At 36.9% G+C, this 23,960-nt stretch overlaps 1 protein-coding gene across 1 annotated transcript in view; it reads left to right on the top strand.

Moving 5' to 3' along the window:
* The window catches only part of ksr2.L (kinase suppressor of ras 2 L homeolog), a 192,029-nt gene that overhangs the window by 60,052 nt on the left and 108,017 nt on the right, over window positions 1-23,960 (top strand). Inside the window, exon 4 of the mRNA XM_018263769.2 lies at window positions 20,727-21,228. Coding sequence (XP_018119258.1) covers window positions 20,727-21,228 — 502 coding nt within the window. The remainder of the gene's footprint in view (window positions 1-20,726; window positions 21,229-23,960) is intronic.

Raw genomic sequence — 23,960 nt, 5'->3', positions numbered from 1 at the left:
ACATGCTGGGAAATGTGAGAGCAGGTGGAAGGTTTTGCTTCAGGTCTAGTCATTTATTAACAGGTAGCATTTACTTGTCTGCTTTGAAAGCAAACATCTGTTTTGTTGCCAAAAGCTACTAGACATGGAGCAGACCTAGTGCACCTGCCTAAACTACCAAAGTTCTAAAGTAGAATTCAAGTACACTGCAATTGATATAATTTATTATGTTTACCCCTTGCAGGTTTATATATCATAAAACACTATACATAACATAAATAAAGCCTTTTTATGAAAAATCTACAGTGTACAGGATTCCTCTATTAGGGGCTATTGGTTAATCCCATATTGAAACACTGCCATTTTCAGTACCCAAATTCATCCTTTTGTGCCCTTCAGAGGCACTGTACTCTCGCACAAAGGGCGGGCACAGAGGTGTGTCTTATACTTTCAAACTTGTTCCAGAAGTTCCTGTTAGGTGTAATATGAACAACATACAGAACACTACAAAATGGCAGCTCAAGATGATAGATGTAAACAGGGAATAATTTAACTCTTTATTGTCAAAATATAGAAATAATAAAAGTCACCAACCAGTTCCATATCCCTTAAATGCATTTATACAGGTCATGAACTCTGATCCTGGTATTTTACAATACGGAGTACATTATTTTTTTTTATAATAAACACATTTTCACGAGTTATGTGTTACAATGGCAACCCTAAGCACTCTTTATAAAGGTATTTTTTTACCGGTTATTCATGGCTCTGTATCATAACAATATATAATACACATTAATATCCTGTAAATTATATCCTTATAAACGGTGAGTTCTGATGTCATTTCTGTCACATGACTCACTGAAACTTGTGTATTATAATAAATAAAATACCTCCAGTTGCAAAATATGAGGATATTAGAAGTTACCTCAGAGTTCCATGAACTGTATAAAAACACTCGGACTTCCGCCTCATTTTTTTATATGGTCATGAAACTCCTCGGTAACTTATAATATCCTTATATTTTACAAGAGGGGTACTTTATTCACTATATATATTATAAAATATTAAATATTTCATAGTAATAGGTTATTATAAGTAGGGCCACCATCAGGAATCTTGGGGTGCCATCACAAGGCCCTCCTGATTGGTCTTCTGGGAGAATGTAATATTATGTGCCATTGGGTAATCCCATACTAAAACACTGCCATTTTAAAGGGGAACTATTGCAAAAATGAAATTTCTACATTATACAAATCTGTACTGTCTCTGAAATTAGCAAGTTTCTTTTCACTGTCCCCCTCTCAGCACCTGTCTCTCTCTCCATTCTCTCTTTATGCAGGAGGTGGGTGTCACATTTCGATTAACAGTTAAGGTAGCCATACACTTTAAGATCCACTCATTTGGCGAGGTCGCCAAATGAGCTGATCTTAACCCGATATGCCCACTAACGACTGGGCGATATCTGGTGAATCCGAACGTTCGGCCCTGGGTGGGATGACACTTGAGACACTTCGTTTTCCGAAGTCCCTAAACTTGCCTCATGAGGAAACTTCGGTCGACTTCTGAAAATGAAGCACTCAGAGTGCCACCCCACTGGCAATTTACATTCAAGCTGGAAGTATGGCTTTTCGGGGAGATTAGTCGCCCGAAGAAGAGGAGATTTGTTGTCAAATAACTTTGACGAGAGCGACAATTTTTATATGTACGTCTAGTTTGTCCAAATGCTATAAAGTCCATGGATGTTCGAATAATTTTGATGTGCGACAATTTTGTATGTGAGCGACAATTTTTAAGTGTAACAATATTTTTTGTGGCGGCTAATTTTTCGCCATTGTTTCGCAAACACATTTCCGGGCAGCGAAATGTGGAAATTCCATGCCTAACGAATAAATTTGCCCATCACTAGTCTTGCAGCATGGGTTTTTTATACATTAATTTTTGAAAGAATGACATGCCATCCAAATGGTGATCTGATCAATGCAATCATGCTGCAGATAGAGCAATATTCAGTCTGTTTGGTTCCCCTATTTCATCCCCCTACAGTTTAGGTAAGTTTGCCAGAATACCCGTTTAACCATCACAACTGAAAAATAAAATATTGCAAGGTCATCTCATCACTACTAGTTGCATGCAGAAAGGATTTGACTGAGTCATAAATGCTGAAATTTTTTACCTATCCCAGTAGAAAAGGACATTTCTGAAATCCTTGAGTTGCGCTGCTCAACTCAGGTCTTCTCCAGTTTGTTTTACCTGTAAAGGAACCTGACACAGACTGGAACCTAACCACACACATAGGGGCTTATTTATCAAAATCTGAATGTATCTGATTTTTTAAAACACAAAAGTCCAATCAAACTAGAATCCACGATTTGACCTTTTTTATTATTAAAAAACAAATTAATAGGATTGGGAGAAAACTCAATAAAACCAAGAGAATACCTGAATCGTATGATTTTTTCTGAGGTTTTTTCTGAAACACTTGCTTTTTTTGTTTTTTTTCCCGAAAGGTAAGAATTTTTCGGATTATTGCCCAAAAAACCCAAAATAGTCGGATTTTTGGGCTAATTCCAGTACAGACCACAAAAACTTCCAAATTGGATAGGGACATCTCCCATTGACTTATATACAACCTCATCAAGTTAGAGTTAGCGGATTTTTGGATTCAGACTTTTCATCCTCGGGGTATAATAAATTTGAGTTTTTTTTCCACTGAAAATTTAGATTTTATAGTAAAGAAAAAACCTAAAATTTTTTCTTTTTGGCATATGGACTTTTAAGAATAACCCCCACAGTGTATGTGTGTGTGTGTGTTTTAAGCCTGTATATATGTATCTGTCTTTGTTTTTCTTATCTTTCCTTATATTTCTAATATACTGTATCTGGGGAAGAAGGGCAATGCCGTGTAGCTGAATATCGTCACTGTTGACACTAATAAAGACTAATCACTCTAGGTAAATGAAATATTACATGTCACTATTGGTTAAGATATGCACGTTAGATACAAAAAAAAGAGGTGATCCATGAATGACCTTCCCAGGAATCTTTACAAGTGACAGCCAGGTTTCACCAGCCAGTCTCAGCCAAGTTTCACGTGCCAGGTTCCACTCGAAGACACATATTACATCCCAGTCCCATTTTCTGTAGTTTTTCTGCAATTTTAGCTCATGTACTCTTAGTTCTTGGTTAATTTCATCCATATCCATATGTTTTTCTGTATATTCGCTGTGTGGTCTCCAGTTTACATGCTTGCAGTATTTGCAATTTAAATTGCAATGTTAGATAGGTGGGTTTTTGTAATAAAAAGAAGCATCAAATCTAAATGGCTGCAATAAAATTACATTAAAGGTGATGGAAAGGAACAATCACAGGGGGGTTGTCAAAAGTCAGGCACCCCCCAGTGATTGTATTCACTTACCAGTCTGGTGCTTCTATCAGTAGAAATATGCCCCAGCCTGGAGTTCTTCCATGGAGTGATCCTCTTCTTACACTTCTTTCTTTGTGCAGTTGTCCATGGGCAGCAGAGTGAAAAGCCAAACCCCATCTTTTTCACTCTACTATGCATGCTCCTGGGGTATCAGGCAGATGATATTAGGTGGGTGGAGGTTGCGTAGGAATAGTTGTGTGCCAGGCCCCTCCGATGATTTTTTGTGTGGAGGGGGGCACTAATTATGCCCTAATTAAGTTTGGATGTCCAGGTTGCAGCTGATTCCAACATACTAGTACATAGTTGGTCATTGGTAACATCAGTAAGATGGACTGCTGGGCCTGGTGCTTGGGATATTTAATTATCAAGAAGAACTTTTAAAAGACAAAAATAAAACCCAGAATACAAGAGGTGAGTCTTCTTTATAACTGAAATGCTAAATAACCAGAGTAATTCAGAAACAATCGGGAGACTTCATCTAAAATTAATAACATTGCGTTATTTGTAATTAGTTAGAAGCAATTTATATCTCAAAATGTCTGAATAAGTCTGCATTTTAGGCAATTTTTTGCCAGTCTGACAACTGCTTGATCTGCTCCATAGAGATCCAAAGATTTATCCTAATAAGCTAGTCATAGATGCAATATTAACCTTTTTAATTCACTTCTGTGAATTGAATCATTAATTACCTTTGCTTAATTTCCCTAGTTATTCACAGGAATGGCTCTGATAAACGGGAGTGGAGGAGGCTGAAAGGCCGCTTATCACTTGTTATATTATTACACTGCAATTAAGCTTTAGCAGAATAATTTCGATATATGGTTATTATCACTCTTTGCTTGAACCAGAGGTGAAACTCTATTCTGTGCTCAAAATTAATGACCTCCCACACTCAAATAAATATATCTTTATGAGTTTGCCTTGAGTACATGTTTGTAACAAGTTTGCAAAGCAGAGATGGATAGAGGCTTCCATTACCACTGCCTTCTAGTATGTCAAGAATGAAAACAGAGTACAAGCATACTTCAGTTATGGAGTATGAAAAAGTTAAACAGAAGGTGCAATCTTTCTTTGGCATGCCAGCTGTCAGGGTGAGAACCTTGCCTCATGCAGCACTTTAGAAGGGTCAGCAAAAATCCACTCCTAATAACAAATTAGAACAAAAATATTCTTAAACCTGTTCATTATGCACCTGTAAGAGGGCTCTTTACACTAGCAATCCTGCACAAACCCTGCATAGAAGAGGTAAGCGTGGGGGGCATCTACCACCTGAAGTGGCAAAAAGCCTAGAAGCATTTATATCCTTCCATTTATTTCCTTCCATTTATTCCTTATTGGTTTTCTACTCCTTGATGCTTCCTGCTGAGTGACGGGGTATACAGGAAATTGTGTAATAAACAAAAGTTTTAATAAAAATAGTGTTTACTAACTTGACTGGATATATATCCACAAAGGTTGACGGCACACAAAGGAATACATTTGCAACAGGATTAAGCTTCAATAATGAGGGGTTATATAGACCAACGTTTCAGTTCCTCACAGGAACACACAGGAACTTTTGTCAGGGAAGGAGGGGAAGCCAGCAGGGCTAAGTGTATGCTCTGAAGTTCCAGAGGGTGAGAGTTTCCCTGGATGGTGAGAGCTCAGAGGGTGAAAAATCCTGAATGATTTGAAGTTGCTGAACTGTACCTTGAATGTTCTACATTGAAGTTGCGGAACTATTTTCTGTTGCCTTTTGTTGGGAATGCACAGTGCTTATTAAACTTGTGTTTTGTCCAAAGCCTTGATGTCCCTGTCTCTAAGCCAGGGGTCCCCAAACTTTTTTTTTACCCGTGAGCCACATTTAAGTGTAAAATAATGTTGGAGAGCAACACAAGCATGTAGAAAGTCCCTGGGTGCCAAATAAAGGCTGTGATTGGGTATTGGCAGCTCATATGTGGACGTGCAGCCAACAGGGGGCTCTGTTTGGCAGTAGTTATGCAAATAAACCTTACCTTTAAGGCAAGAATTCAAAAATAAGCACCTACTTTGAGGCCACTGGGAGCAACATCCAATGGGTCGGAGAGCAACATGTTGCTCACGAGCCACTGGTTGGGGATCACTGCTCTAAGCTCAAAATCCTACGCTACCTGCCTACCAAATGGTAATCACCCCAAAAAGTGCATGGGGGTGATATATACTAACTATATATATATATATATATATATATATATATATATATACAGGGTGTCCCCAAGTTACATTGCATACAACTCATACTTACAACTTGAACTTTGTTTACCTTCTGAAATATTAAAAGAGGGGCATAACATAAGCCCAAAATGACTATCATCAGATTTTGCTATTGTGTTGTTGTATGAAGCTCAAAGGTATTCCATCCACTAAGAGCTTTCGGTTTGTCAGATTCAGTTTCCAGTCTATTGCATGTGTGCCGATTTTTAATATCAGAAAATGGCAGAGACTTAGCTTGTTGCTTATACAGGCCAATCAGACAACCAATATAAACTCACTGGAATGAAAGAGAGGGAGCCTCAGAGCAGTGGGCTTTGAACTTTATGCTGGATTCATACAGCCTGAGACTAAGAAACTAATGGTCTGTGACTAGAGTGTGATGAGTAATTAGCAATTTTAAGTCAGGAGAAAAATATGATCTGCCATTACAGATTTGTAAATTGATTATTTAGCCAAGGACTCACATATTCTGAATCCACAAAGGACTGTTAGCATTAGTTCAGTGCTTATGAAAATTTGTTGGTGCTGCAAAAAGAGACTACGGGTAAATGTATTTCTGATATGCTATTTTTAGATCTATTCAATGTTTTTAGTGAAGGTCACCATTTCTTTAATGGAATTTAAGATTTTATTTGACAATTTTTAGCAGGAAGCAGCTTTCATCATTACACAATACAGAGCCCATCACCTGTCCTGGCTACTTACTGGAAATCTTTGACAAAAGACGTAACGATGACAGATCATAAAATTACCAATGTTAGCGTCTGTATACTTTTATGGGATCTGTGCTCTGTTCCTGTTGTGTTTATTGCTGGTCATCCAGCAAGAGAATTCTGGGATATATAAGTATAATATTAAATGGAATGCTGCTGCAGTTCCTTTGAAGGGAAACAATAACACACGTGCAAAGAGCAGAAAAGTATCTCAAAATGTATCTGTGTTTATCTGTTTGATCTCATGCGGTGAAAGCAGCCATTAAAGATTTGAGAGTTGCCATTGCAAAGTTGCAAAATAGCAATTGAAAGTGATATAAACTGCACACTATAATTGGCTAGAGCACTTGAATTTGTCACCACAAAGAAATGCAGATACCCTAAAAGATAATACATAAAGATTGCATGGGAAGTTGCAGACCATGTAATCATGGAATTTTGTAAATTATTGTTAAAAATCATTTAACCAGTTACATACATACATATACAGCTCAATTACCAGTTCAAATAGCATTGTAAATATATCAAATTGCTGTGTTAGAGAACACAGAATCTTTATAAACTACTGACAATAATGTACTGTTTTTTTAAATAGAGCTTTGCTTTTTATAGGAATTTACACTCAACTGGGCATGAGCAAACTCCATAACCTTATGGTTTAAAGTGACTCATTTAGGGGCTAATTTACTAACAATCGAATTTAAATTTTTATCCACAAATTTATATGAATCTCTCCTATTTTTTTAAAAAAAAATCTCCAAAAATTTGAGATTCAAGTATAAAAACCAAGAAAACCTCTAATACAAAACTTCTCCAAGTAAAAAGTCAGGTCCTATAGAAGTCAATGGGAAGGGGCGATCCTGGCCCCTCCGCTGCCTGAGGCAGCAGTAGTTCCTGCTGCCCCCCCTCCCCCAGAAATTCGCTCTTAAAGTACCAGGAGCAGCATTTTTGCTGCCCCTGGTACCTAGTGGGGAGCTGACGCCTGAGGCGATAGCCTCAACTTGCCCCATTGGCGAAGCACCCCTTGGAGCTGCACTGATCCTACTGGTCCGTTTAAATCAATTTGGACTTTTAGAGCTCTTCTGATTTTTTTTCACTAGGAATTTGTCTGGAAAACTTGTAAATGTTTTAGAGGTATTTGTATTTTTTTTCTGATTGTTTAGTGTTATTTTCCGTTCTTACATTTTTATTCAGATTTTTTTTATAAATGTCATGACATTCACCGTTTTAGAGAAAGTGAGTTTAGTTGTAGTTTCAAAAACCGCTAAACCACTAAAATCCGACCTCCAATACATAGGCCACCATGTAATGTTCATTTACTATTAGGTTTTGCCAGACTTTTCTAAACGCTGTGTTGCAGGCAATTTTAAATCACTGCAACTCAATGTTATACAGTTTATTAGGAAACATGAAAGACACAAAGCACATGTATAAGTTTTATTTCATAAAAACATACTGAACACATGCACATAATACACTATCACAAACTGAGAAGAAGTTTAAGGAGTCTGGTAACATTTTGCTTTAAATCTACAGGTCACTTATTCCATACAGGTCTCTAAATACCTAGACTAAATATTGGGGACTCCATTGGAGGAGGCCAGTGTCAGTGTGCCCATGGGATTGAACCTGCCTGATTGATATCTGGCCAATGATCAATAAGATATCAGTCAGATAGGCCCTTCTTTTGGCCCCATTCACTGGCAGATTGCCGATTTGGTCAGAATGCTTTAACCTTCCTTTGTAAGGTCACCTAATAATAATAAAGTAAAGTAATAAATTGATTATATAAATATAGTTGCCATATTGCTATTACTATGTAGAAAATATGTTACATAGAGAAGTCCATCAAAAGAAAATCAATATACCCTTGGGCTAAGCTGTAACACTTACAGCAAGGAGCCGCTGTAACTGCAGTTAGCCACACACTGGGAAGTGTTTATAGCGGACGCCCAGGGGGATACCCATAGACAATTGAGACAACATAGTGAATACTGTTGAGATAAAATGGCAACAGAAGATAGTAACAGGCAAAAATCAATCAACAGGATCAAGCCAAGGTTGTTACCAGGAGGGTCAGGAGAAGATGGGGAACAAAGGCCAGAAACCAGGATAGCAGGAATAAGGAACACTGGAACAAAGAACACTGGAACAAGGAATACAGGAACAAGGAATGCAGGAACAAGGAATGCAGGAACAAGGAATGCAGGAACAAGAAATGCTGGAACAAGAAATGCTGGAACAAGGAATGCAGGAACAAGGAATGCAGGGACAAGGAATGCAGGAACAAGGAACACAGGTCATTCAGGGGTACAGGAACCCAGGGCTGGGTTTAAAAAGAGATGATGATGAGAAATAGGAAACACATGAGGGAAATGAGGTGGGTGAAGAACAGGGAGGACCCAACATATAGCTAAGGAACAGGACCAGCCTTAAGAGCCTCCAGTGGCTCATGGATTAAGTGGAGCACACAGGGAGTGCACCTCCTAGAGTTCAAGCCCCCAGCTGGTCCTGACATAAGCTTTGTAACCGGTTAATGGCTGTAACTTTAGAGGTCAAAAGACAATAATAAAATGAGAAACTTCTATGTATTTTCTATGTATGAGTAATCTTTTCTCCTGGAAAATATTTTTAACACCAGTGAGGTTTTCAATCAATCAACTGTTTTATCTACTTATGATCCTCCTCTTTGCTGTACAGAAAACACTTCATTAGAGTTAAGATAATATAGATAAGGCCATAGAAATAGGCCCTTCATTAGGCCCAAGATAACAAACCAAAGTTAATATATTTAATTAGAATTTTTTTTCAGTTTAGCACTTCCAATACATTATTTCCTGTCTTGCTTGAACAAATGTGTTGCACTTTGATGAATAGAAATGAAAAAAAAATCCATAAGTCAATTGAAAGATATAACAGTAACAGAGACAAACATACTGCAAATAAAAGTGTTTCTTTGCTGTCGTGGAGAAGCTGAGGATTCTGAACAAAGTGTTTCACCCTCCTCAACAAAAAGAAACAAAAAAGACCTATGAATGTGTACCGGTTTCTGGGTCACAGATCCCAGGGCTTGATGGGTAACAGAGGCAATCGCTGGTAAGAGAGAAGATGCGTCCCGTCAAGAAAGACATTTGAGTGACATCGTAAGAGCTGAGGGTGGAAGGTGAGAATACCTGCCAATCATTCTGTCAGTTTATTCACAGCGACCATTGTACATAGACAAGCCATTTATGTGCTGAGAATCTCAAGATCTTTTAAACATAGGCAAATTGGTGCACCATGTTTATTAAAGTATTTAGGGTACATTTGTCTGAAAATAGAAATTATATTTGCTTGAGTGCCTACCATGTTTATACACACAACAAATGTAAATCTGAATTATAGATTCAGATATGGGATATTTTAGGAAAACCATTATCCATATATACAGCTGTGTCAGTTTCCTTAATTACATGTCATAACATTAAACCAGTTCTTTATTTTTCACTGACTTGCCTTTTCTCTTTAATAAAAAGTCTTTTCCATTGTTAATATAATAACAAAAAAATATTGTGTACAATTTGCAGAAACTTTGCCTGACAAAGAAACATTTTCTTTCGCAATGAATTTAAATACTACAGGTATGAGGTTGTTTATCTGGAAACCTGATATCTAGAAAGCTCTGAATTATGGAAAGACCATCTTACAAGAGTCCATTCTAAGCACCTAATTCAGATTTTTACAAAATATTTACTTTTTCTGTAATAATAAAACCTTTTAATTGATGGTAGCTAAGCTGCACATTTGTGGCAAAACAATACTATAGGTATGGGATCTGTTATCCAGAATGCTTGGGACTTGGGGTATTCCGGATAACAGGTCTTTCTGTAATTTGGATCCCCATACCTTTAGTCTACTAAAACATTATTTAAACATTAATTAAACCCAATAGGATTGTTTTGTCCCCAATAATTACTTATATCTTAGTTTGTATCAAGTTCAATGTATTGTTTTATTATTACAGAGAAAAAGGAACTAATTTTTTAAAATGAATTCTATGATTAAAATGGAGTCTATGGAAGATGCCCTTCCCAAAATTCATAACTCTCTGGAAAACGTGTTTCCGGATAATGGGTCCTATACGGATACGGATACGGTGATTGAAATTATACAGAAATTATACAGAATGCTAGGTACCTGGGGTTTTCTGTATAATGAATATTTTTGTAATCTGGATCTTCATAACTTACGTCTACTAGAAAATAATTAAAACATTAAATAAACACAATAGGCTGGTTTTACTTCCAATAAGGATTAATTATACCTTAGTTTGGATCAAGTACAAAGTACTGTTTTATTATTACAAAGAAAAAGGAAATTATTTTTAAGAATTTGGATTACTTGATACTTGAATATGGATAAAATGGAGTCAGGGAGATGGCAATTCTGTAGATCAGAGCTTTCTGGATAATGGGTTTTCTGATAACAGATCCCATACCTGTATTAATAATGGGGTTAACAATACTTTAAATTCTTCAGGCAGTAATATTTCCTTCCTTAGGTTTCAAACTTTTTTCCCCATATTCTTGTTTTATTCTACAGTGTTCCTCTACTTTCCTTTTCACTAATTGGACAATTATTATGTAAATATAAATGGGCAGATTTATTTTCTGGTGTAACAATGCTGATCCAGGGTTTTGTTCTGTCTATTGTAAATGCTGAAGTATCTGAAAAACAAATCTCTTTTCATTTTCTGTTGCTGGCGTTTAAATGCCTCTAACACACAAAGTACTTGGAAGTGCTTTTCTGTGCAATATTGATATCTAGGGACTTAGCATAAAGCTAATATAATACATAAAGTTTTTTTTGCTGATGTACTGCCAAGATATCAACTCCTTAACCTCAGCCCTAGTCCTAATAGCACAGCTAAAGTATGAGATGTCTTGCTCAAAACACTTTTGACTTGGTCAAAAAATACTATTTGCATCATCACTTTGTGCATGTGGTACCTTTCCCTTTATTTGAACTTAATTAACTGCACCATATATTATTCCATTGCACCATCCTTCATATTATATTCAGGGGCTCTCTGGATTTTGTGGGATTGAAGTGTAACCTTTTCTCTGCTAAATACTATGGGGCCTATTAACTATCATTAAAAAAATTTTTCCACAAATAATTTTTTGTTTTTTTGAATTTATTTTTTAAAACTAACCACAATCTCTAATACAAAACTAAGGCAAGTAAAAGCAGTTGAAGTCCTATAGAAATCAGTGGGAGCCAAGCCAGTTGGACCTTTTTTAGCCATTCAGATTTTTTTTCCCACTAGTAACTGTTCGAAAAACAAGAATTTTTAGAGGTTTTCATATTTGTTAGTATGCCATTCAGCTTTTTTTTTGTTCATGCTTTTTACATTTTTAATTATTTTAATAAATGACATGGCTTTCATGGTTTTAGAGGAAATTATTTTATTCTGATTTCAAAAACCTCTAAACCACTACAATAAGAATGTTGATAAATGGGCCTCAAACCCTGAGGGCATATTAGAAACTCCATGGTAGAGATGGCCTTACACCATGGTAGAGATGGCCTTACACCATGTGTGGGTCGGGATTTCCCCAACCTGTACCCAACCCTAACCCGCCCTACCTGAGCCCGCACCCACCCGCATCTGACTTCCGGGTTGCTTTGATAGACCTTAACCGCCGATGATGTCACAAAAGTGGTGGGGCGAGCAGGTGCAATGTCTATCAAAGATGAACCCGGAAGTAGGCATCCGCATTTGACGGTGACAGCTAGGAAGAGCAGGAGCAGAGCTCAACCAGCACATGCCCGCATCCCACGGGTATCGGGCCGGCCCGCACATCACTACCATTAACAGGTTTTTGGTAAGCATCAATTTGTGGTGGGTTCATTTAAATATCAACAAATCAGTTAATGCATCCATAGTGTTTTAGAAGCTTAAACAGTTGCAGTTCTCATAGGCTTATCGCACACCTGGTATGTAGCTGATAACCCCTATAAGTTTATTTACAGGGTTCAATAATGAGAAGCAATGCAAATAGTCTTGAACCCATGATGATAAAATGCACTTTTGTACCTAGCAGCCCTGGCACCAAAGTAAATACTTTTTAAGTTAAGTCTGTAACATTTCAGTTTCATAGCTGTTACTTAAATGCAGCATAAGCCTGTTATTTTTAAGGACATATCTAGCTGTTCAATAGATGAATATTTTTAAATCAACATCCTATCCAATGTGCATGTAAATAATAGGTTTTAAAGTTTTAGTGCAAAGGTGGATGCTGGCTTCAGCAGCCAAGCTATAAAATGAATGTTTTCTATTTTATTGACATAGCCATTATTCATCAGAAGTCCAGTATGCTTGTGGAGGTGTTAAGACTCATTTGCAGTAACCATAAAAGCAATATTTAACACATTGGTATGCCCTTTTCTTTTCCTTCATTCACTATAATGTCAAGCCCGATGAAGGTCACCTGTTGTTTGCTACTTTTTTATTCAATACTTATTACTTATCGTCTATTTTCTCAGTGTTCTGTCTGATTTCATATTAACTGTTACATCCTGGGCCATTCATCATTCAGCCATTCTGTAGCCCTGCCTTATCCTATTACAGTTGATCAAGAAATATTCCTGTTTAACAAGTAAAGATGCTCCCAACTTTCTATATCATTATCACTCTATTTATTAAGGGGGTTATTTCTGAAAGGTCAAGTTTTAGAGGTTTGTGAGTTTTTTTTTATACCTCGAATGAATTCAAAATTCTAATGTTTTCTGATTTAAGAAAAAACTTAAAAGGAAAAAAACTCAAAGCAGTGAATTTGGGGTGAAGAACACAAAATCTTGAATTAATGGAGTTTTTGGCAAAAAGAAACTCAGTTCGCTTTAAATAATTGAGTTTTTGTGCAGAAAACAGAAAAAATTCAAACATCATGAAGGCTATTAACATCTTCAAATGATTCAAGCGACCTCTTACCTGACCTCGACAGGTTTTAGCTGTAGTATATTCGGATTCAAGTTATTTCCAGGTTCGAGGTATAATAAATCTTAAAATATTCGAGTTTTTTTAAAAACACAAATTTTTTTAGTTTAACTTGAAATTTCAAGTTTTGACTGAAAAATACCTTCGTAAATCAAATTTTTCTGATAAAAATCAACTCAACCTTTGATAAATAACCCCCTAACTGTATAGCATTTTAATGATAGGCTTAATAGTTTTTTATGAGAAGCTCCTTATATTTTTGATCAAACGTGACTGTGGTATAATTCTGTGATACTATTTATGTAATTTATAGCTAGATTGTGCAACTGTGGCTGGTTACACATAAAGTCATCTTTGTTGGGGCTTTAGAATTATTGTTGAGATTCTAAGCACAAAAGTTTTAGGGAACAACTTCTTCAGTGAGTTAGTGTGAAGACCCTGGTGGTCTAGTGGGCTGGCGGGGACACTAGCCACAGGCATCCTTTTCTTCTTTGCGCTGAGCTCCTATGGCACAAGCGGCACACACTTCCAAGTTTTACGCGCCATGCACGTGATGTCATCACGTTTTTGGCACAAAGTTTAAATATATTATAGGGGCCTCGGGCCAAAACTCATTGCCCATTGTTCGGTCTGATTTGATTAGTTCCTTGGTGCGCTTTTTGTCTGGTTTTGATCCCTGCCTGTCTGACTTTGTTGAATTCCGCCTGTACCGACTCCGGCCCATCTGACCTTGCTTAAACGCTGCCAGTACCGACCTCGGCCTGTCTGACCCTGCTTGAATTCTGTCCGAACCGACCCGTGCCTGCCTGACCACACTTATTCTCGTTAAGTTGGTGTTGCTTTCCGTCTTAAATACTTGGTAACGATCGTGCCCTTTGCTTGTCCAGAACACTTGCTTTGCTGTGACCGGGAGCTTAGCACTTATTCTGAATTTAGGGAGCCGTTTTTGACAGTTAGGTGTTATCCATTAAAATCCTAGAAAGATATAAAGGAGATGGTGTGTTACAGTTAGACAGAGAAAGATTCATTAAAATGAAACTGGACGGCAATCTCATTAATATTTACATATCAAATCCCCTAAGCCCTACCCTATATTAAACCTAGGAACATAAAAATCTAACATAAAATATTTTCTTGCGTGCATAACATTTGGAATCATTATTAGCTATATTTATATTTTTTGGGCTGCTCTCTTTGGCAGTCAAGTATCTAATAGTATTAAAGGTTTTTTCAACATGAGTTCAATTCAATGAATAGAGCTAACGATGAATATACATTTTGCCTATTGTTTTACTTTCTTTAATAGCTTTATCAGTATTGCACTAAACAGGACAAAGGCTGAGACAGATATCTCTTTCACTTTTCATCCTTCTTCGGTTCTTGCTTTTGTACTTCACTAACTTGCTTATTAAGCACCTTGGCTTTGTTTATTTTACATTCATTCCCAAAGAAGCACTTACTGCGTTTTTTCCCTTTAAATCCCTCATCACATATGCTGTAGTGATGCCCCAAATAATTCAGATTGCGTTACTGTGTTTTCATTTTACATCTATTATTTTGTTATCAATCTCAAAACATGAGTTGTCACCATTTCCAAATGTTCAGTAAATATTTGAGAATTTAACAGCATTATTTACTTTAACCTTAGAACCTTTTTTTTTGTTTTTGAGAAATACATATTTTAAGCATATGTATTCCATTCTGGTGCTTAATTGTGCCCCTGTTATTGAAATGGCTCATATATGGCAGTCATTTTGTTTAGCAGTGGGATCTTGGTATTCTGAACGAAGTTGACATAAATGCGCTTACAAATTTAAGACATCATATATTTTGCCCCCCCTCAAGTCACTGATTGGTCACTGCCTGGTAACCAATCAATGGAATCCAAGACAGCTGCAAAGCAGGAAGTAGTGTTTGGCTATTATGTTAGACATCCAGTCACTCTTGTCTTTATAAATTACATTTTTGGCTAACTAACTATATTGAAAACATTTTTTATTTGCACAGCCTATCTATTTTTATACTGAACACTTCCGGGGGTATATAATAAAAGTCGGTAACGGAAAAACTATTCGCAATGTGAAAAGTTATGCCTTTGCGTGAACAAATTTTGCTTTGGGCAAATTTAATATAGCTTTTGCGAACCCGGAAACTGTTTAGCGACCACTTGCGACAGGGGAAGACCGTTTGCGAATTTTATATTTTGCACCAATGCACAGTAAATGTAATAAAACTTCTTACTGAAACAGTCGTTATGCTTGCTCCAAAAGATTTTTAATTGCACATTGCAAATTAAAATGAATATTTTTTAAGGAAAAATATTACATTGCGAGATGTGGATTTTTATTCTTATTGGTGTGATTGTTTTTCTCTTTGCGACTTTAATTACATTCCCCCTTTAAAATTGAAACCAAATCAAGTCTGCTGGATCTGATCAGCACCTATCCAACAACCTATAAACCACTTTGATAAAGTTCTTAAACTGTCCACTAGGGGTTAGAAACTGACCAGTCTTTATCATGACAACATATCATATAATAGAGTGTGCCTCCCCAAAGTCTACCTATGCTTCTTATTTGTTTCACATCTAAATTTTCTTGGACTCTCTTTATCCTGGTTGCTAGTGAAAAAAGAGGTATCATGCTTCTTTGTGATGTCATTGAGATGTGCAAGGTAGGTACAGTGGTAGATGGGGCTCTGTACTTACTGCCTGCTTGCTATATGGCAGGTATTTTCATCCAGCAAGAGGTGCTTAGACCATCTTGCACGTTATCCCTGGATCTAGGTAAATGACCCTTTATACAGACTGAATGAAATACATTATTTTTCTGAAATGCCTCACATCCAGCAGAATTTTAATGATGAGTCAATTCGCTAAGTTTTAACTGATAAAAAGCCAAACTGTGCAGGAAACTGGCAGCTTTAGAAACACTCCCCTAGGCACTGGCACATTCCCTTTTTTCAGTCGAGTGCAAACAAAAAGCCAAACGGCAGGTCATTTTTGCTCCAGCAAGTGGATCAAAGAGCCTAATAAAAGCGCTTATTACTCAAAGTAATTCGCCCAGCAGAATTCACGCAGGTTCAAAAGATATTCACTTTAAAGAATTCAGCAGCTCAACTGTAATGACAAACGTTTCTCTATTAAAAAAAATGACAAAAAAAGCCGTTAAGATCAGCAGATGAAATATTCAGCCTCTTTCTTTCTGCCTCTTTATTAATCAACATATCCCTCTACCATTTAAAATCCAAATAAAAGAAGTGTCTATTTAGTTGGAAAAACGAGAAACTTTTGCAAAAAAAAGAAAAAAAAAGAAAGAAAGATTAAGAAGGTTGCCTCTTATTAACCAAAATAAAATAACTGCAAAGGAACTGATTAACGGGGTAAAAAACAACTTTCCTCTTTTTTTTTTTTTTTTTTAAAAAAATCCCATTACGCGATTTACATGTCTATTCAACTTCAACATAATTAAGAAGGATGATCAAAAGAAAGTAGAAAATTATATCTTATATATAGTCCAGCAATTGGTCATTTCTAAAGGCTTCTGACTGCAGTAAGGAGGATCTTGTCCACAGGAGGCACTTCTGGTAATTAATCGTGGTTCCTTTTGATAACTGCATTTCCCTGAAGGGATGAAGGAGAGAGTATCATGTAGAAGATAAAATACGGCTCTCTTATCTGCTAATGTGCTGTCACCCTGGAGATAAAAAATACCTTTCCTTTACAGACTTCCTCAGTCTGAAATGTACAACTCAACAGAGGAGGAGGTTTTTTAGCACATTTTGGAAACCAAGGTTTCACCAAGAATATGAGTCACCACATACATCTCAATGTGACAGAAAGGGCAGCATGATTACAGTATTTAAATTAACTTGCAAATGTAGCATAGAACTCTGTGTGATGTGCCAAGAATTGGGGTGGAATTCTCCACTGTTTCTAAAGTTGCATCAGTACAAATAAAGTGGATTTAACCCCAAAAATAATAGAATAGAAATTAACTCAAAGTGAGTCTCTGAACACTTTTACTAGTTACATTATTTTTTTAATTTTAATGGATTCTGAGGTATTTGCAGTTTTAGACTACTAATCGCATGATTTAGGCCCAAACTTGAAAGTTAACTAAATACAGCATACAGAAAATGCTTAGGTAGTTAGGGTCACAGACACTGTGGGCTTTCGAAAGGCTATTAAAGGAATCCTGCAGTGTTAAAAAAATGGGTAAATAGATAAATAAAATATGGCTTCAATATAGTTAGTTAGCCAAAAATTGCTTTGATAAATTGATTGGAAGTTAATCAATTCCGTTGACTTGCACCTAATGAATTGTGCTGATATTATTTAAGATGGAATTCTGATAAAAAAACTCTCTCTCATTGGGAGTAAATGACATTATAAACTGTGTGCAATTTGCATTTGCAATTAAGCCGTATTGAGAAAAATGAGTAAATGCTGCCTTAGTGTTTGCAGGTTGATCCAGGTTTCTGAGTAGTTGCAAACATGAACACAGTTTGTTTTCTCACCTTTCTTGAAAAGGAGACATTGGTGGGCAATTGCTACGCCTCTGGACAGAAGTGCAAGACTGATAAGGGGCACAAGAGCATACCTCTAAGTGCTCATACATGTTCTGCACCAAACTTCTGCCCAGGGAACTAGCTACACTCTGCACCTCACTTCTGCAGACGAGGCCCATTTATCAAAGGTCAAATCTCCAATTCATGTGATTTTTCTTCTACTCATAATTCAAATGGAAGGTTATTTAATAAAAAATTTGAACATCTAAACCTCGGATGAATATTAAATCAAATTCTAATCTAATTCGACTAAACTCGATTGGAATTAAATGTCAGGATTGTGAACTTTTTTATCCCTTGAATGAACTCACAACTCGAAAGTTTTCTAATTTAAGAAAAAACATGAATTGAAAAAACCTCAAAGGAGTGAATTTGGGGTGACGAACCCGAAAATTGAATTAATGTAGTTTTTGTTGAAAACAAACTCGAATCGCTAGAATTAATTGAGTTTTCGAGCAAAATCCAGTGAAAAAACTCGGACATCATGAAGGCTATGATGGGTCACTGGGCCTCTGCCATTGACTTCTACATGAACTCGGCAGGTTTTAGGTGGCAAATAGTCGAATTCGAATTGTTCCCATGGTCAAGGTTTGATAAATCGCGAATTCGAATAGAGTTTGGATTATTCCCAGTTTGAATTTGTTTTGACAAAAGAAAAATGTGAATAATTGCTCAAAGGACATTTCAAGCATCAAGCAAGACAGAGGTTTAATATGGACTTCAATCCTACACCTGTATGAGGCACTATATAAAGCCGTAGTTCCATAATGCAGTTAGTATTTCATTCCAAAATTGGAAAGAGAATATATTCATCGACTAAGAGACAGATGTTCTCTGTAATTTTCTCTGCAGTGTACTGCATCTATTTGCAATGAAAATGTTGTATGTTACTACCTTTGAGGTAAAACCTCCCCCATGGAGAGATTCTGTCAAAGCCTTATACCCATAGGCTCATACGGTAATGGGAAATGCTTGATAACATTTTGGTCATAAAATCTTTATGTTCATCCTGTGGAAACCATTAAATGAAATCTGTAAGGGCGAAAAAAAGTAAATTTTTACCTTATTTGAAAAACGTGTAACCTGTGGGGTGCTGTCACAATTAAGAGTCAAAAAAAGTTGACATGAAGAAAACTTTTCCATTAGTTAGGCTTGGTTTGTTTGCATGGTGATCACTAGAGGCAAGTGGTTATGAAGGAACATGCATCATTTTCTTTTTCTAATTTTTTCTAATCCAAACGAATATGTTTTGGAGACCAAAAGTTGAAGGATTTGAATATGGTTAAAGTCAAGTTACTAGTTACAAGTTATAGTAACACCAAGGGGCACTTTTACCTAGGGTCGAATATCGAGGGTTAATTAACCCTCGATATTCGACCATCGAAGTAAAATCCTTCAACTTCGAATATCGAAGCTAACATTGGCCTCAGAAGTTTTTAGGTGGCGAACTAGGGGGTCGAAGAATTTTTTAAAGAGACAGTACTCGAAGTAGCCCATTTGATGGTCGAAGTAGCCAAAAAAAACATTCAAAATTCGAACTATTTTTCCTCTATTCCTTCACTCGACTAAGTAAATGGGCCCCCAAATATTGAAAGTGTTTTTAAGTAATGAAAATATCATGCAATGTTGCCCTGCACTGGTAAAACTGATCTGTTTGCTTCAGAAACACTACAATAGTTCATATAAACAAGCTGCTGTGAATAATTCCTGTTCAGGTATCAGCTAGGGTTGCCACCTGGCCGGTATTTTACTGGCCTGGCTGGTAAAAATGATGATTGATCCCAATGTTATTAATAGGGAAAAAAGATAAATATATAGGAAGGCCCAGCAGAGCACAGACCAACAGACTGCTGACTGGGTAAAAAAATGGCAGCCAAACTCTGATATAGACAATATAGCTATAATTGCTGTCCAATTCCTGCAGTCCCAGACCCTTTATAGAGGCCAGACTGCTATCGGACTAAGGCCAATTGTATGTGGTGAGAACTCTCTCTCACTGTCTGTGTACTGTACTAGTGCTGCTCCATACCTCCCAACATTTTGGAAATGGACAAAAAAGTTGGCATGCATAGCAATTGTGGCAATTTTTGACCATGCCCATTTTTGTGGCCACACCCCCTAATTACCATGTTCATTTTACAAAATTTGACAGGTTATGAAAGTTTGAACATATTTCTGTGTTTTTTTCAGTTATTACAGTTTTGCTAATGAAGGTGAAGGTGACATTTTTACAAAAGTATCTTATCTGAAGCTGTGGGTGTTCTGGGCTCTCTGCCAAAAGCCAATTAAGTTAGAAACTCTGTTTCTGCTTGTTCAGTGCAGAGAAAAATGGGACTTTCCAGTACAAATGAGGGACTGCAGGTTGAGCTGTCAAAAGAGGGACTGTCCCTCTAAAAACGGGACAGTTGGGAGGTAGCTGCTCTGTGGGAACCCTGTAAGAGTCCGAATAATAGTCCCTACTGCTTGTCTACCCATAAAGCCATAAACACCCTCCATGTCTTTATTTATGTAACGTTATTTTGAAATTCCTTTTTGAAGGTTATCTGCCTACTGTAGATGACTAGAAAAATATCCCACCATAAACTGAACATTTCACTGGAATTTTGTTAAAGACAGCAGAAAGGACACGCTCAGTGTGTGTGTGGACATGAATATTAGGAGTGTTAATAAATGTCCATTGAGCATGCCCCTCGGGCACCAAGTATGAAAGAGCATAAGTCACTCAAGGACATTTTTCTCTTTCAGTTATTATGAGCTATGAATACAGATTTTATACTGTAACAACCTTTGGCTTTATCTCCCTCTCTGCTTACCTGTTTTCTTATAGGAAGCAGTCTTTCAAAGCAAGATTGGGCCATCCAGTGGCCAGCAACAGAATCAGGGAAGGAAAATAATCCTGTCACCCAGCAAGAGACTGCCCAGTGGATACGGACCCACCTGAGCCCTACAGTACAGTCTAAATGCATACAGCACTACTGCCATTTGCCAGTGGCTCATGGGCCCATGTATACAAATGTTGACAGATTGACTGTTGAAGCCTACCCGGGCTTGTACCAACTTTCTGAGACTGGGCATCGATCATTGCCACCATCTCCACGCCAGAGGCACACAGCACACAATAACCCACCACGAACACCCAACATAGTGACGACTATGACACCTCCTGCTACACCCCCCATGAGACGGAAGAACAAACTAAAACCCCCAGGCACCCCTCCTCCTTCATCCCGAAAACTCATTCACCTCATTCCCGGATTTACTTCTCTGCACCGAAGCAAGTCCCATGAGTTCCAAGTAGGGCATCGTGTGGATGAATCTCATACTCCCAAGTAAGCCAAAGGCCATGATATTTGCATGATTATTTAATTTCTCAATGCCTTGTGAACTTGTGAAGATGTTGTCAGTTCCAAATAGTTGCATGATGTATTTATATTCTAGAAAGAATACAGGAGTAAAAGCTTTAATATGAATTTGACCTAATTGCCAGAGGTTCATAAAATATACACAGTATTGTATTGTGTTCTTTGGTTTCTTCTATGCTTATTGTTCTGCTGCATGTGTGTTTGTCTTAATTGTGCCAGTTTAAAAAGTATAATTTGGTCCTAGAAGAAGAATTGATGCTGAAAAATTACTATTATACAACATTGTATATTCCTGTATTTAATTGTTGTTTCCAGTGGAACTGAGCCATTTCTTTTCACAACTAGAAATAAGCTTAATGTAAACAAATGTAGACTTATGATGCTCTGTCTATCTTTCTCTCTCTCTATGTATATACTGTATATGCATATTCTGAAACTGACTACAAATAATGTTCTGAGGACATGAAAGTATGCTGGAATATTCCAAATGTAATATTCTAATCTGTTCACACACATGCATACAAATACACAAAGAAAGCTTTCAGCTACTGCAAATATGTAGCCCTCATTTCCTGTTCATGTTGTGGACAGTCTGCATGAGCAACAGATACAGTAACAATGCCCTTTCATGTGAACTGGAGACCCGAGTATCCCAGCAAGCAGATGGGCTTCAGAATCATGAATTCATTTTAAAAATGATAAGTGGAGATGGGTAGCGGAAACAGGACCCCTTGTTCTGCAGCATAATGTAACCTCTGCTTCCTGGATACTTGATTTAATATACAAATTATCTGCTGTTTTAGAACCTTTCCCCTGATGTTAACCATGTATAGATGTTGACATTATAGTCGACCATATTTGTAGTTGTTGTCCAACCCACATTCACTTACTTTTAATAGATAATTGGTCAGTGTATGGAAAAGGTTAAACAGCTAAGGTTTAAAGGAACAGTAATATAAAAAAATGAAAGCAATGAAAATAAAATAAAATATAATGTACTGTTTCCCTGGTGTGTTTGCTTCAGAAAGACTACTATAGTTTATAATAACAAGTTGTTGTGTAGCCTTGGGGGCAGCCATTCAAAGCACATGTTACGTAGCAGATACCAGATGCACTCTGTAGAATGTCATTGTGTTCCACAGAGCTTATCTGTTGTCTGCTAAGTAGCCTGTGCCTTTTCACAGTTTTTAGCTTGAATGCCTACACAATAACCTAAACTATAGTTGTTCTAACGCAAACACATAACTTTTACCAATGCATAGCAACAGTACATAATATTTTGCTTTCTTTAAAACACTTTAATTATTTTGGTGTTACTGTTCCTTTATGGTTTGCTTGCAAGAGAGCAACGCTGCAGCATTAAGGAACTGAGTAAATGGGAACACTACAGTTATTTTTTGCAAAGAAAAATCTTTTGTTTTCTGGTAATGTAAATTTTATCAATGCATAAGGTCATTTTCCGCGCAACTAGAAATTCTGGGAAATGTCTTGCCCTCTTAGAACAGTATTTATCAGTTCTAGAATGCTGTCAATGTACTCTCACTGTTCTATTTGATGAGATGTGACCTTTTGAAAGATATATACATTTTTAGCTTCCTAATTCTTTTTTGTGCGTAGTTGATTTATAGAAATGTTATGGGAGATAAACCAAGAACATAAAACAGAGTGAGCCCCTGCCAGTAGCTGAATAAGAAGTTATCATGTGCTTTAAACGCAATCATTTATGCCATACTGAGATCTTTGGCTATTAGAAGCTGATTAATGTCATCAGATTCATTAACTAGGTACCGTACAGTTAACCTCAACAGGGAGCCCACCAGGAAATTCATGTCTAAATTTCTCTTTATTGACTATGATTACAAGAGTAATAGATTTGGTATCCATAGAGAAGGCTAGAACGAGTAATCACTGGAGGTTGACTTTTGTCTAGTGCCAGAGTACTCCAGAGGGAATGTCATATTAAAGAAATAATACATTCTTGTAAATTGGTTCCTGGACTTGTTTAGTTTTGCTGCATTTAGCTTCTGAAATCTAATTGGTAAAGGCTTTTAGATTATTACCAGATAAAGAACACCTTCAGAAAACAAATAAACTCGGAATGCATGTAAAAAATTTGTTTTTCCATAAATCTCAAAAACTATTAATCAGCATTAATAAAGAGCAAAGGTACACAGAATAACAAGCACTCATATGCTGTCTGAAACACAAGAGGCTGGTCAATGGCGCTGGGAAAACAGATATACAGCTAATTCTGCAGCAGTGCCAATAAATTTATTCCTTAGAATTATATTATTGCTGGTCCAGGAACAAAAACAGAACATAATGATGCATCATTTTCATGCCATTAACAATGTTTCAGCTATTTTGAATACATATGGTCAAATATAATAAAAGGTACAAAATGTGCTACTGATCTAATCTCCTATAGTAACCAATGGGCAATGGGCCTTAGTGGTCACTGTTTATAGGAGAACAAAAACCTACAAATGAATATGGCTAAAAATGCCATATTTTATATGACCTTATTGCATCAGCCTAAAGTTTCAGCTTCTCAATAGCAGCTGTGATCGAGTATTTCAAACCTGTCACAGGGGGTCACCATCTTGGAAAGTGTCTGATACTCACATTATCATTGGCCTCTGAGCAGCAGTTGAGAAGCTTGGCTTATACTCTAGTCAGTACGCAAAAGGCTGCAAAAC

The sequence above is a fragment of the Xenopus laevis genome, chromosome 1L (assembly GCF_017654675.1).
Source record: "Xenopus laevis strain J_2021 chromosome 1L, Xenopus_laevis_v10.1, whole genome shotgun sequence".
Lineage (NCBI taxonomy): Eukaryota > Metazoa > Chordata > Amphibia > Anura > Pipidae > Xenopus > Xenopus laevis.
The sequence above is the reverse complement of the archived record's forward strand: the minus strand, read 5'-3'. Positions and strand labels throughout refer to the sequence as shown.